This window comes from Heterodontus francisci, chromosome 30 (assembly GCF_036365525.1).
Source record: "Heterodontus francisci isolate sHetFra1 chromosome 30, sHetFra1.hap1, whole genome shotgun sequence".
NCBI classification, from domain to species: domain Eukaryota; kingdom Metazoa; phylum Chordata; class Chondrichthyes; order Heterodontiformes; family Heterodontidae; genus Heterodontus; species Heterodontus francisci.
In genome coordinates this window covers 46,353,255-46,367,927 of record NC_090400.1, presented here as the reverse complement: position 1 = coordinate 46,367,927, position 14,673 = coordinate 46,353,255, and the positions used below count along the sequence as shown (strand labels likewise).

Sequence of the window (14,673 nt, the reverse complement as noted above, 5' to 3'; positions counted from 1 at the left end):
GACTGCGAGCAGGATCAGAGACCTAAACCAATACTGCAATAAAGCTACTCATACATAACCTCTTTCTGTAATATTAACCCTATCATAACTGAATCATAAATTGCTTTGCCAATATTTTGCCTTTCATTTTGTCACATCAGTGGTTGCCATGTGGTTGTATGCTGTGGCCATTAGATTGCTTTGTGGAGTGAGGGCATGGAATCTCTCTCCCAGCTCCATCGCCATCTTGTATACAAAAAATATTCATCAGCTATCTTCAGGCAAAGTCAAGGGAATTTATTTGTATTATACAAAAATAGAAACATTTTAACACTTGACTTGTGTTTGGTTTGTCTTCCCTTTTGTCCTCTTATAATTTATGGCCTTCTTCTGTGTTGTAAATTCCTGTAGTTCATCCTGCTCCTCCCAACACCAGCTGCGCACCGTGACTGCAGTGTGCATCTTCTACAGGTTGCACTGCAGCAAGCCAACAAGGCTTCTTCTCCCAAACTGGCGACCTCTACCATTTAGAAGGACAAGGTCAGCAGGTGTATAAGAACACAATCACCTCCAAGTTCCCCTCCCAGTCACACGCCATCCTGACTTGGATCTAAATCACTGTTCCTTCATTGTTGTGAGTCAAACCCTGGAACTCATTCCCTAACAGCACAGTGGGGGTACCTTCACCACATGGACTACAGCAGTTCAAGCAGGCAGCTCACCACCACCTTCTCAAGGGAAGTTAGGAATGAATCCTGAAAAATGATTCTTATCAAATAGAAATGTGAGAAACTTTTTTTTGTTTGCCTGGCAAGCATTAAAGGCCAGTTTTCCAGTTAATAGAAAATCTTGATTCATCAGTTTGACCTGGCGAAATCATTGACCAGCCAATATTTGACACAAAAATTATGTTCCTTAAATCTCCCCAATTTCTGAAGGTACTGACTCGCTCTGGGCTATGGTCCCACAGGCACCAGCAACTGTCTGCTAACTTAACCAAGTGCCCATTTGAAACCTCGACGGTGACTGTTGGAGGTTTTCCTACCTTGGGGACAACACAGCCAAACCCAGATTTCTCACCCAATATTCCAACATAAAGCACTGGATAATGATCAGGAGTAGAAACCGAGGCTGATTGTTATCATCTCCATCCTGAGTTCAGCTGTAGCACACCTGCCTCACCGCCACCCCTCAGCTGAAGTCAAATAACTCAGCACACACTGTTCTTTTTGGTCTGTGAAGTTGTGACTCACACCAACCAGTATATTTTAAAGAAATCCACTCTCATATTTGCATCTGGATTTAACAGCCTGAATGAATGTACCTCTTTTTAACATCCACTGTTGAAAATAGACTTTTCTTTAATATAAACTTTCCTGAGACTACCTGGGAGCTGTCTATTGCTTGTGACATGGCCATGGAGTGGGAGGAGATGTGGGAGATGACTGCAATAGATTTTAAAAAATTAAGATCCAGAATTATATACCATGTTATATGTAACTCATACCAGGAATAAAACAGTCAGGGTCCCTCCCAAATACCAGGACCAGCTAGAGAGACTGGAATGAGATGGCAGGGAAGGGCTGATGCCTCGAAACCTTCTCTTAATGTTTCTTTGTTATTGGACAATGAGAAAGTGAGATGCCACCTTCATTGCAAACTGTTTGAAAATTCTTATTTTGTTTCTTTGCCAATGCACAGTGAGTCATGACATGAATCGTGATGTCATTGTAAAGCAAATAATGCCCTTGCTGAATAATTAAAGGTTTGCCAAACACTTCTTCATGAACGTAGGTGTAGGATGGCCTGCCCACATAGCCCTTTAATAGATGTGGCTGAGATTGTGACAAGACAACAGATACCAAGAAGCACTTAACAGTATTAAGGAGGGGGAGTTTCATGTAACCCTCAATAGGAAAATAGTGTTAAGGTTCGGGCCAACACTTAATGCATTTTTTTTTATCACTTGCATCTAGGAAGTGTATTTTTCTCATCTGTATAATTATTGAGGTCAGCTGCAGGTTGTGATTCAAGGGTCTTTGAAAAAGTCTCCTCCCCCTCCCTTTCACACAATGAGAAACTGATGTAACGCTTCAAAAGAGGAAGGCCATCATCTTGTTAAAATTGGCTCCTGCTGTTTAAGAACAAGTCACCGAGCAGTAACTATCATCTAATGACTCGGACCAATTGATCCTCTTAATGACCCGAATTTTGCTGTGGTAATGATGGTGAAACTGTCAGTGTCTCCACTGAAACTGACAGCAATTTCGGGAGACCAGACATGTGCAGAATAATACAGGTATCCAGAAGTTGCTGTCTAATGATTCTTCACTCCTCCATAGGTGCGCTGTACAGGTTGCCAGAGACTGCAATTTCCATTGCAATCATGAATTGATGCGAATTTCCACACTAACACTATTAGTCTTGCTGTACTAGTCTTGCTTACACCTTATTGAATAAGGTGTAACTAGGTTTTTAACTGGGTACTAAGTTCATAAATACTGATAACTGCACTCTCTGGCCTTGAAAAGCTGATTTTATATTTATGGATTGTCAAATTTCTCCATAATTTTAAAAGATTCCATGTATTTTCAAAACAGAATTAAAAAAAAAAAGTGTTCATCTTTGTTTTAGCTTCTATCTTAATCCAATCATAATTTATTTTACTATCTGAAAATTTATAATAAAAATGAAGGGATTCATTGGTTTTAATTTCCTGGTTTGCTGTGTGTGAATACTTCAATGTGATTGGTCACCTACCCTGTTTGCTGACATCACTGCTGTAGCACGCCACAACATCCCCTTGACTTGGCAGCAGATTTAAACTGTTGTTAGGAAAGGGAGAAGCCACAGAAATTGCAACTTTCTTCAAGGTCACCAGCAAATGTCCTTGTTTTGCCACTGACCTCAAAATCCGAACCAATATGTTTTGCATACCAGGCTCTCTGAATGGCATACTGTAGTTAAAGCTCACTTCTTTGGGTGATATTTTCCTCCGTTCATTCATTGTAGCAAAGCAGTAGACACTTTGAGCACAGCCTCCCATTGCCCTTTGTGCTAGGTGCCAACATTGGGGTGTGCTAGAATTTGTAAGCTTCAGGTCTCCATGCCCAATATTACGGGGAACATAATGATGTGCTTCAGTGCATTGTGCACCAGACTAACCTCTGTTGCTCGACAGCAGAACCTGTATCTGATGCATTTGCCTGGCAGTGGTCTTTTTCTTAAGTTCCTTTATTAAGAAAGTTTATTAATTTGCCTCCCCAGCTGTGATTAGCGGTACCATAACCTTGCTGAATTATTGATGCTATTTCTATACTTCCCTTTGTATGCAGTCCTAGTGGCAGTGGCCAGCACTAAATTAAACTTTCCCAATCAATACTACCTTTTTGACTGATATAAAAATTTTTACAAGATGCTCCAAATTAAAATATTAAAGGCATGAATTAATGTGAAGTATTCCACTCATTGTGAAAGGGTGTCAGAATCTTTCTTTAATGTGTTATATGATGGAATATACACAGATTGTGAAAGCTTCAAAGGTTTGAAGACTCAGGGCTGATGAAAGAGTCACTCGTCTAACACTTGCTGTTTTGTTTTGGTTTCCTTCCAGTGTACACACACAAGCCAGATCCACCCCAGTATTCCCACACTACACGTTTCCCATCAGCCATGGTCGTCGCAGATACGGGCAGCATCAGCGCACTAGCAAGCCTGTCCTCCAGCAAGCAGGTAACTGAGTGCAGCAACTACAGTAGCTGCTCAAAGTGATAGTATTGGGTGTGAATCTGTGGCATTTAGAAACCCTGCTCTATGGTGAATGTTAATGTGTCGCAGATACACCTTGGCTGTGATTGAGGCAAAGTTCTAAGTCTGAATGTTGCATATAACTGATCTTTATATTTATTAGCACTGGACAATTTTCTGAATCAATTTATTCCTTAAAATCAGGAATTGAATGATGGAGTGAGTTGGATGGGATCATGGCCATTTCCCACTGCTTCGATTTAAAAATTGTCATCCTTGTTTTCAAATTCCTCCATGCTGCCGTGCCTCCCGCTATCTGTTACTTCCTCCAGCTTTACAACCCTCTGTGATCTCTGCGCTCCTCCAATTCTGGCCTCTTGAGCATCCCCATTTTACATTGCTGCATCATTGGTGGACCTGCCTTTCGCTGCCAAGGTCCTAAACTCTGAAATGTCCTCCCTAAACCTCTGCGGCTCTCTCTCTCGTCCTTGAGGACTCTCCTTAAAACCTATCTCTCTGACCAAGCTTTGGGTCACCTGTCCTATTATCTGCTTATGTAGCTTGGTGTCAGAGTTTGTTTGGCAACATTCCTGGGATGTTTTGCTATGTTAAAGGTGCTATATAAATTCAAGCTGCTTTTGCTGCTGTTGTTGAATGTGTTAACAGTGAGAAAAGGCCTTCAGTTCGTCCAGCATATTCCATCATTTAGTTTCTAATTTTAATGAATAATATGATTTTTAAAGTGTTGGTCATTGCTGACCAGTATTCTACACCAACTGGTGCTGTATATTGGGTGAGTTTAATAGGTTAAAGATGAGCTCCACAGTTTGTGGGTGATAAAACGGCACAAGGTATTGGAGGGGAAAGGCGGGTTGTGGATTTTGCGTCTCTCAATCTTAGCTCTGTGGTCTTCGGGAGGCACCGAGCGGAATCAGTGGTCTAGAAGCAGCTATGCAGTGTGCCCTATCCATGATGTTTGGTGCAGAGATTTTCTGAGGAGCTAAAGAAAACAATTTTTGTCTCTCCCATTCCCCCATTCTCTCCTGAATGTGTTGTGTCTTGCTGGTGTCTGATTCCAAAGCAAATTTGCTCGAATGGTTCTTCTCTGTCAGTGAGCCTAGTCCATTCCTGATCTGATCAGAAGTTCACACAGAGCATGGTACTGTAATGACCATTGGGATTTTCTCCTTCCCAACCCAGGGGCATTGAGGCCAATGTAGCTGCAAACTAAAGGATTGCAGCCAGTTCAAGGGAAGTGGTAGGGTGGAGGACAGAAATCTTTAGAAAGATTCAAACAGCATTGCAACCTAATGGAAAATTGTAACAAGACTGGAGATGGGCGGGGGTGGGGGTGGGGGAGGGGGGAAGTGAGAGACAAAGAAAAAATGCAATGTGGAGGCGTCATATGCCTAGGGAGCAAGCAGAAAAGTAGTCCAACACCTGAAGTGGGTATTATATTGCCTGAGGTGTGAGAGTAGCGAAACCCTCTTTGGCACTCCAGGATACCTGCCATGCATGGCAGCAGTGTGATGATGGGGGAGGCGGTGGTGTAGTGGTATTGTCACTGGACGAGTGACCCAGAGACCCAGAGTATTGCTCTGGGGACATGGGTTCAAATCCCACCACAGCAGAAGGTGGAATTTGAATTCAATTAATAAATCTGGAATTAAAAAGCTAGTCTAATGATGGCCATGAAACCATTGCCGATTGTTGTAAAAACCCATTTGGTTCACTAATGTCCTTTAGGGAAGGAAATCTGCTGTCCTTACCTGGTCTGGCCTACATGTGACTCCAGACCCACAGCAATGTGGTTGACTCTTACATGCCCTCTGAAATGGCCTAGCAAGCCACTAAGTTGTATCTAACTGCTAGCACTGTGGATGTACCGACCCCACATGGACTGCAGCGGTTCAAGAAGGCAGCTCACCGCCACTTCTCAAGGGCAATTAGGGATGGGCAATAAATGCTGGTCTAGCCAGTGACACCCACATCCCATGAATGAATTTTTAAAAATGCCTGCAATTGGCCTTTAGAATAAAAGTTAATGGTTAAAGTAATCCAGCCCTGCATCATCCACCCTGACTATGGTTATAATCGAGCAGTTGGCAACATTAATAACAAGAGGAGCCATTTTAAAAAATTTAGTCAAAAATGCAGTATCTTGAGAGCTGCAATGCTCTTGCTCAAATGCCAGTGATAATGGAAAACAAGACGCATTTCAACAATGTTTTAAAGGTTTTTACAAAAAGGTTGCTAATTGATACCTTAGCAAAAATACAATGTTAATTAAATATTTTATAATGAAACAAGCCATTGAATTACCATCAAAATGAATTTATTTGATCAAGATCAGGAGCCGCACATGAGTCCTGAATGAGCCGCATGCGGCTCCGGGGTCATAGGTTGCAGACCCCGATTCCAAACTAATTAGCCACCAAGCCAGGAGTATAAAAACAACTTTTTTTTTCTGCAGGGAGTGGCAGATTTCTTGCCAGGCCTGGAACCCACTAGTGAGCGTCACATGTGCCCTAGTGAAGGCCAGTACACGTCCACTCACTCTGTGTACCAGCTGCCACTACTACATCAGATCCCCTTCCAGCATTGGGAACTTCCTGACTTTGGGAGTCCATGCTCCAGGCCATCATTTTCTTTCGAAAGATGCGGACGAAAATTCCAATCCTTACAAAGCTCTCTGGAAGCTCCCAGAAATGGTAGAGAAATGAAGATTCACCCTGTTTTCTTGGTGAAGGGATAGGGGAGGGAGGGATGTTCTGTGAGCCAGTCTCCCATTGGAGTAATTTCAAAGCATCTCCATTGTTGTCAAAGGAGTTGTTGATTTCTTACATAAAAGTGAAGACTGGGAACAAATGTGCAATATACTTAGAGACCACGCACATCAGAGACTGCTTACTTCAGAGTCAGCTCATAGGGCCTCTGTGTGGCTTTGAGCTGACTCACCTGCTGCAGACATTGACCTAATGAAAGGCATCACACTACAGCCAGTAATTATCTTCTTCATTGATAGTATTTTTTTCAAGGATTACTCTGTCCTGTTAAATCTCTGAAGCAATTAAAAAGTGTTTTCAGTACTCTTGTTTATTTTCAATGAAAGTTCCTTGTGTAAGAAAATCATAAACCCATTCAATATAAACATCTTAATAGCTTGAGAATGTTGTTCATTATCTTTATATTCATTCATGGGATGGGGGCATCACTGGCAAGGCCAGCATTTATTGACTATCCGTCATTGCACTTGAGAAGGTGATGGTGAGCCATCTTCTTGAACACACAGTCCATTTGGTGTAGGTACACCCACAGTTAGAAAGGGAGTTCCAGGATTTTGACTCAGTGATCATGAAGGAACAGCGATATAGTTCCAAGTCAGAATGGTATGTGACTTGGAGGGGAACTTACAGGCGGTGGTGTTCCCATGCACCCACTACCCTTGTTCTTCTAGGTGGTAAAGGTCACAAATTTGGAAGGTTCTGTTGAAGGAGCGTTTGCGACTTGCTGCAGTGCATCTTGTAGATGATACACACTGCTGTTCACAATGCACTGGTGGTGAAGGGAATGGGTGTTTAAGGTGATGGATGGGGTACCAATCAAGCAAGCTGCTTTGTCCTGGTCGGTGTTGAGCTTCTTGCGTGTTGGAGCTGCACTCATCCAGGCAAGTGGAGAGTATTCCATCACACTCCTGACATGTGCTTTATAGAGTCAGGAGGTGACTTACTCACCACAGTTTAATTTGTAAATTCCTTCTTCCCAGCCTTTCTTCACCAGTGGCGGCCATGCCTTCAGCTATCTGGGCCCCATGCTCTACAGTTCTCACCCTGAATCTCTGTGCCTCTTTCTCCTCTTTTAAGATGTTGCTTCAAACCTATCTCTGACCAAGTTTTTGATCATGCCTCCTTCTTTGGCGTGGTGTCAATTTTTGTCTAATCACGCCACTGTGCACAAGCTTAGGACATTTTACTATGTTAAAGGTGCTATATAAATGCAATTTGCTGTTAATAGTGAATTATTTTCAGACAAGGTAGTCAATGGAAATGCACCAAAACGTCTCATATTTTTAAGTAGGTAAACTTGACAAAAAATATTTTGCAACAATTTTTCAATGAGCTGCAGGCTGAAAGATTATAGTTTTTTTTATATTTTTGCCACACAATTGTGTTGGTATTTCCATTAAAGAGACTGAAACATGGTGGCCAGAATTTAATGCCACCCCAGCGAGTGGGATGGTGGCCAGGGGGAGGGGGGGGGTGGTGCGTGGCGTTAAATGGAGCGGGAGGCTTCAGGAGGCCTTCCCAACCCCAATCCCACCTCCACCGCCACTTTATATAGGGCAGCGTGGGCAAAAAATGGGCTGCCCACCCAAGGCCAATCAAGGCCCTTAAGTGGTAAGCGGGCGGCCGAGGACCCAGAAAAGCCACCTGGAAATACCAGGTGGCTGCCGATTACCCGGGGGTGGGCCCTGTTCATTGGGCACAGGGTGTCCAGTGGAGGGCCGCCCCCACCACCCCCAACACCCAACACTCCCCCTTCCCCCCATCCAACCACCCTTGCCTCACTGGGGCCCAACCGATTACTCCCGGCGAGGCAACCAAAACTTATCTGGACTCTCAGCTCCATGTCTTCGGCTGGGCTGCAGTCCCAGCAGTGGCCACTGCTCCCGGTGGTGCTGCTGGGACTAAGTGCTGCCGGCCCGCTGATTGGCCGGCAGCTCAATAAGGTGGGACTTCCTCCCTCAAGCAGGTGGAAGTCCTGCCTCGGAACAATTAAAGCCTGAGGACCCATAAAATGTGGGTCGGATCCCCAGGCAAGGCGGAAGCGGGTTCACCACCGACTTTTCAGTCGGTGGCCGGCTCCTGTCCACCCAAAGTGAAATCCTGGCCAGTGTGTCAGCAATTAGTCTAACTTCCATTGACACATGTTGGAAATTCAGGGTCTTGGCTTGATTTTGAATAACTGCTGTTCATGGGCAAGGCTCCTCGCCAGCAACTCAGACCTTGTTTTTGAATTTATTGTTTAATACTTACCACTTAATATCTTAATATACCTCTATAAAATCCGTTAGTTCTTTTCAGTGTTCTCTAACTCTATAACCCCCTCCATTCCGATAGCCTTCCAAGATCTCTGCACTGCTCCAATTTTGGCCTCTTGCACATCTTCGATTTATGTTGCTCCACTATTGGAGGCTGTGCCTTCAGTTGTCTTAAGCCCTAAGCTCTGGAATACCCTCCCTAAATCTTTCCACCTCTTTCTCCCTCTTGAAGACACTCCCTAAAACCAACTTCTTTGACCAAGTTTTTGGTTACCTTAAAGCCTGGCTACCCAACCCAGACCTGACTAGACCTGACTACATTTGTGGGGTTCAGGTCGAAAGTGCGAGTCCAGCATTCGAGCTTGGGTTGGGTCAGGCTGGACACTACTTCTGAGAAATCATGGGATCAGGCTTACCCATGATTCTCGTGGGTTTCCTCCGGGTGCTCCGGTTTCCTCCCACATGCCAAAGACTTGCAGGTTGATAGGTAAATTGGCCATTATAAATTGTCCCTGTGTAGGTAGGTGGTAGGGGAATATAGGGACAGGTGGGGATGTGGTAGGAATATGGAATTAGTGTAGGATTAGTATAAATGGGTGGTTGATGATCGGCACAGACTTGATGGGCCGAAGGGCCTGTTTCAGTGCTTTATCTCTAACTAACTAACTAACTATAACTCCAGCTGCAGGAATAGCCTGCTGCTGGAACAGATGAAGGAGATTCATGTCAGGTTGGGTCAGGCGCAAAAAAAAATTAAAGGGCTCGGGCTTCGGTTGGGTTTGGGTTGGCTGTGTTGGGTTGGGCCTGGGTGGGGTTTTAATTTTATACCCGAGCCAGGCTTTAGGTCACCTGTCCTAATATCTCGTAGTGTGGCTCGGTACCAAATTTTGTTTGATAACGCTCCTGTGAAGCTCCTTGTGATGTTATTGGGAGCCCCAATTTGTGGGTCACCCTTTATACCCTTGCACAATCAGCTCTGAACAGGGAAAAACAGGCTTAGAAAACATTAAATTCATGCTACAGCAAGGTGAAAGCCTCGTAAAATCAAGAGCTTGATCCACATCTACTTCATGAGTCCCTTAAATAAGGCATTACACTTTATAACACCACATGTTATATTAAAATTGTACCATTGCCTCAGATCTATGCAACAGGAATGATGCAATAAAGGCAATCCATGTAGAAAGTAATTTTACTTGAAGCAACCAGCAAGCTCCACATCTCAGACCACCTTTAACTGAGCCGCACCCACTAGCTATAAAACACAGAGCTGGCTTGTTTCCTCCAGATATTGAGCTGAGTGCAGTTAGTAACTGTCAGTGCTGTAATTTATGAGGCCTTTTGCAATATTGTGTTTATTTGCTTTTTCCATTAGCCAATATGATTTTCACCAGGTAAATCTGCCTGCCTTTTTCACTGAGTTCATCCACTTTGACTGCTTAGCCTCGCTAATACTCTTCACCCCTATTTGTCATTTAATCATTCCTGCCCTCCACTCTCCACGGGCTGGGAAGGAACGCTGGTTTTACACTCCGGCCAATAGTCGTCTCCAGTGATTTCAATAAACAGTACAATTGGACAGGGGTGTGAAACCAGCGTGGCAGCCAATCCCATCTGTTTCATGATGGGCTGGTTAAGTTAAAATTGCCTCCAGTTATCTCTGTTCCATTCTCCATAGATGTTGCCTGACGTGTTGAGTTTTTTCCAGCATTTTCTGTTTTTATTTCTCTAATACTAATTTCAACACATCGATGCATGCATCACAGCTGATGCAATAATCTTCAGACCTTAGGACTTTTGTTTTCACAAGAGGATAAGACAAGAGGGATTTTCTCTGAGTGATATTGATATATGTCTGATAAATACTGTGGTGACAACAGCAAACCAGAGGTTACATATGTTGCGGCAAGTAACTCATCTCCTGACTGCCCAAAGCCTTTCCACCTTATACAAGGCACAAGCCATGACTGTGATGGAATACTCTCCGTTTGCCTGGATGAGTGCAGCTCCAACAACACTCAAGAAGCTCGACACCATCCAGGACAAAGCAGCCCGCTTGTTGGCACTCCTTCACCACCTTCAACATTCACTCCCTCCACCACTGATGCACAGTGGCAGCAGTGTGTACCCTCTACAAGATGCACTGCAGCAACTCACCAAGGCTCCTTCGACAAGCACCTTCCAAACCCAGGATCTTTACTGCCTAAAAGGGCAAGAATAACAGGCACATGGAAACACGATCCCAGGAAAATTCCCTCCAAGCCACACACCATCCTGACCTGGCAAAATATTGTCATTCCTTCATCCTCACTGGGTTAAAATCCTGGAACTCCATATGTAACAGCACTGTGGGTGTACCTACACCACACTGACTGCAGCGGTTCAAGAAGTCATCTCACCATACCAATTACTATTGTAAACAGTTCTGTCACTATTCTGATTCAGTTTTGCTATGTCAACAGTTAAGATATAGTTGCACACTTTGGCCGCTAGGTGGCTCCACGGAGTGAGTTTCTGAAACTTCTTTCCCAAATCTATCATATATTAAAAAAACTTATTTTCATCAGCTAACTGGACAAGGCCAAGGGCACTTTACTTGTATAATTTATTTTGACTGTCCCGTGGTAATCAATTGTGTCCCTTCACATGGTTTAAGCAACGACAGCCTAGAAATTGCTGTTGGTGATATTAATGGATGAATGCTTAACATATTTGATGTTCTTATGTCCACTACAAGTGCATTACCCCATTCGTTAATTGTGCACCATTATCACTAGCAGTTCTTTCTTTGCCACGCCAATCAATCAATGTGCGATCAGAACACATTAAAGCACAGACCCCACCAGGACACCAACTTGTGGGATAAAACTTTCAGACTGGAGTAAAACCACCGTTAAAAACTGCAGAGTATAAATTTTAGAAATATTGGATATGTGGAGTGGTTTATAGAGTGTAATCACTCTTGGGTATTTATAATCTTGTATTTTCAGACAAGTATGTGAGCAAAGACAGCAATTGTGAGCCCCAGTTTTGCACTATATGTTTATTATTTACTGATACAGTTTCCTTTATTTTTGTTCCTTTTGTCACACTGACTGTCTTGAAGGATTTCCTTCAAAATGGTAGTAATTTCCTACATTAGTATATAAAGGGCTGCTGCCTTCACAAAAAAATTGGGCTTTTTTATTTTGGGAAGAGGCAGGAAGAGGGAGGACTGGAGAGAATACCAGCCAAGTGCTATTTTCATCATGGACAGGGTTCAGGATGATGTGTTTCAATTTAATTCATGTCACAATGCTTTGTGTTTGCAAACAAACAGAAGATTTGCCTAAATGCATCTTCGTTAAGACTGTAGCTTTTTATTTAGAGATACAGCACTGAAACAGGCCCTTCGGCCCACCGAGTCTGTGCCGACCAACAACCACCCATTTATACTAACCCTACAGTAGTCCCATATTCCCTACCACCTACCTACACTAGGGGCAATTTACCTATCACCTGCAAGTCTTTGGCTGTGGGAGGAAACCAGAGCACCCGGCGAAAATCCCCGCGGTCACAGGGAGAACTTGCAAACTCCACACAGGCAGTACCCAGAACTGAACCCGGGTCCTTGGAGCTGTGAGGCTGCAGTGCTAACCACTGTGCCACTGTGAAGAAATTTGTAGACGGAGACATAAGTCTACTAATATTGTACCCAGCATTATTTTAAGTATCATAATATCCATTTACTGAAGTCATTAAAATAACTTAAAATGCACCACGCAATGAAATGCAGTGACGATCTGCAGTTAAGTGAATTAGATCCAATTGTACAATTATCTCAAATAAGTGTTCAGCTAAAATATACCCATCCTAATGCCTTCTTCAATGTCAAAAATATAAGTTGCTCACCTCATCACTAAACATGGCACTTGAGTCCAGTTAAACAACTAATTTATTTTTATTGCACTAAACTAAAAGGTGAACAGGGGTTAATACACATCAAATAGAAATTGAATCTTAATGCTTATTGAGGTTCTGATACACAAATCTCAATCAGATGGGCAGCCGGGCAGAGAAATACTCCTAAGTAAACGAGGTTTCCTTTGAAAATCTCTATCAATCAACATGCTAACTATTCAGCCTTAAACTGGCTTGATTAATTATGCCTTCATACTCCAATGGTCTTAGATGAGTTGCTTGTTGGAACAAGCCTTCACAGTACAGGAAATGTCCTCTTATCAAAATATTATGTGGCGCTACCTGTTAGTTTAACATACATCCTGATAATTATCAGTCTTTTCATCAGACACTATGGTTACTCTTCCTTGAAAGATAGTTAACTGGAACTAATGCAAATGCTTTGCGGATGAGATGCCACACGGTTAAACAGAATATCCTTTCCAAATGGATTCCCCACTCATTGTCCTTCTTCTTGTTCCTGTAATTGCGAGAGCCTTTTCCAACAAGATGCATCTAATAGATATGCTACGGTGAAGGGTTCAAACTCTAAGGATAGGAATTCGAATTTAAGTTACCAGTGAAGGCTATTTAAACAGGGGAGGTGAAATTGTGCTATGCCAACAACAACAACTTATATTTATATAGCACCTTTACTGTAATAAAACATCCCAAGGCTCTTCACAGAAGCAATATAAAACAAAATATGCGCTGAGCCACATGAGGAGATATTAGGTCAGATGACCAAAAGCTTCTTCAAAGAAGTAGGTTTTCAGGAGGGTCTTAAAGGTGGAAAGTGAGGTAGAGGAGGGGGAGAGGCGTAGGGAGTGAATTCTGGAGCTGAGAGCCCAGGAAACTGAAGGCACAATGGTGGAGCGATTAAAATCAAGGAGGCACAAGAGGCTAGAATTAGATAAGCGGAGATATCTCAGAGGGTTGTGGGCCTGGAGGAGATTACAGAGATAGGGAGGAGCGAGGCTTTGGAGGGATTTGAAAACAAGGATGAGAATTTTAAAATCCATAAGTTGCTTGACCATAAGCCGACGCAGGTCAGCGAGCACAGGGGTGATAGGTGAACGGGACTTGGTGCGATTTAGGATATGGGCAGCAAAGTTTTGGATGCGCTCAGGTTTATAGAGTGTAGAATGTGGGAGACCAGCCAGGAGTGTGTTGGAATGTTGAGTCTAAAGGTAACAAAGGTATGGTTGAGGGTTTCTGCAACATCTGAGCTGAGACAGGGGCAAAGTCAGGTGATGTTATGGAGGTGGAAATATGCAGTCATAGTGATAGTGCGAATATGTTATCAGAAGCTCATCTCAGAGTCAAAGATGACAGCAAGGTTGTGAACAGTCTAGTCTAGTCTCAGACAGTTGCCAGGGAGACGGATGGAGTCTGTCGCTAGGAGACGGAGTTTGGAGCGGGGACCAAAAACAATGGCTTCAGTCTTCCCAATATTTAATTGGAGGAAATTTCTGCTCATCCAGTACTGGATGTCGGATAAACAGTCTGATAATTTAGCAACAGTGGAGGAGATGAGATTAGATCGATAAGAATAGAACCGGGTGAGAGCAATAGCACCCACCTGGACAACAGTGGAGAGATGTTGGAGGAGGATGGTATGGTCAATGGTTTTGAAGGATGCAGACAAGTCAAGAAGGATGAGGAAGAATAGTTAACCGCTGTCAGAGTCACAGAAGCATGAAAACAGGGCTCATGGTGAGTTTTACATTGCACATGATTTTCTTTTGCAATGGAAATACTTTGTGTGTTTGCTGATACATAGTTTAACAGCATATCCTTATAAAATGGGTGATATTTATTGCCTATCCTGTTACTGTAATTGGGAGAAGTTTTTCCATCAAGGTGCATCAAATCCATTGGAGAAGAACATTAGATACAGTGTAAGAAGGGCCACTTATTTGCTATGAACCCATTTCACGCAACTAGCTGAGAACAATTTCACCCAT

General features: G+C 43.2%; 1 protein-coding gene across 7 annotated transcripts in view; it reads left to right on the top strand.

Annotated features, from left to right (window-relative positions):
- LOC137346729 (hepatocyte nuclear factor 1-beta-like) overlaps nucleotides 1-14,673 on the top strand; it is a 91,637-nt gene that overhangs the window by 64,637 nt on the left and 12,327 nt on the right. For 6 of the 7 annotated variants that reach the window (XR_010968769.1, XM_068010493.1, XM_068010490.1 and 3 more), the window contains one exon: nucleotides 3,593-3,711. Coding sequence is in view for 5 of the 7 variants with exons in the window: in XM_068010493.1 (XP_067866594.1) it covers nucleotides 3,593-3,711 (119 nt within the window). In the remaining 2 variants the exon portion in view is untranslated. Of the gene's footprint in view, nucleotides 1-1,955; nucleotides 2,279-3,592; nucleotides 3,712-14,673 lie in introns of those variants that run through there. The other variant, XR_010968770.1, reaches the window with a different exon arrangement.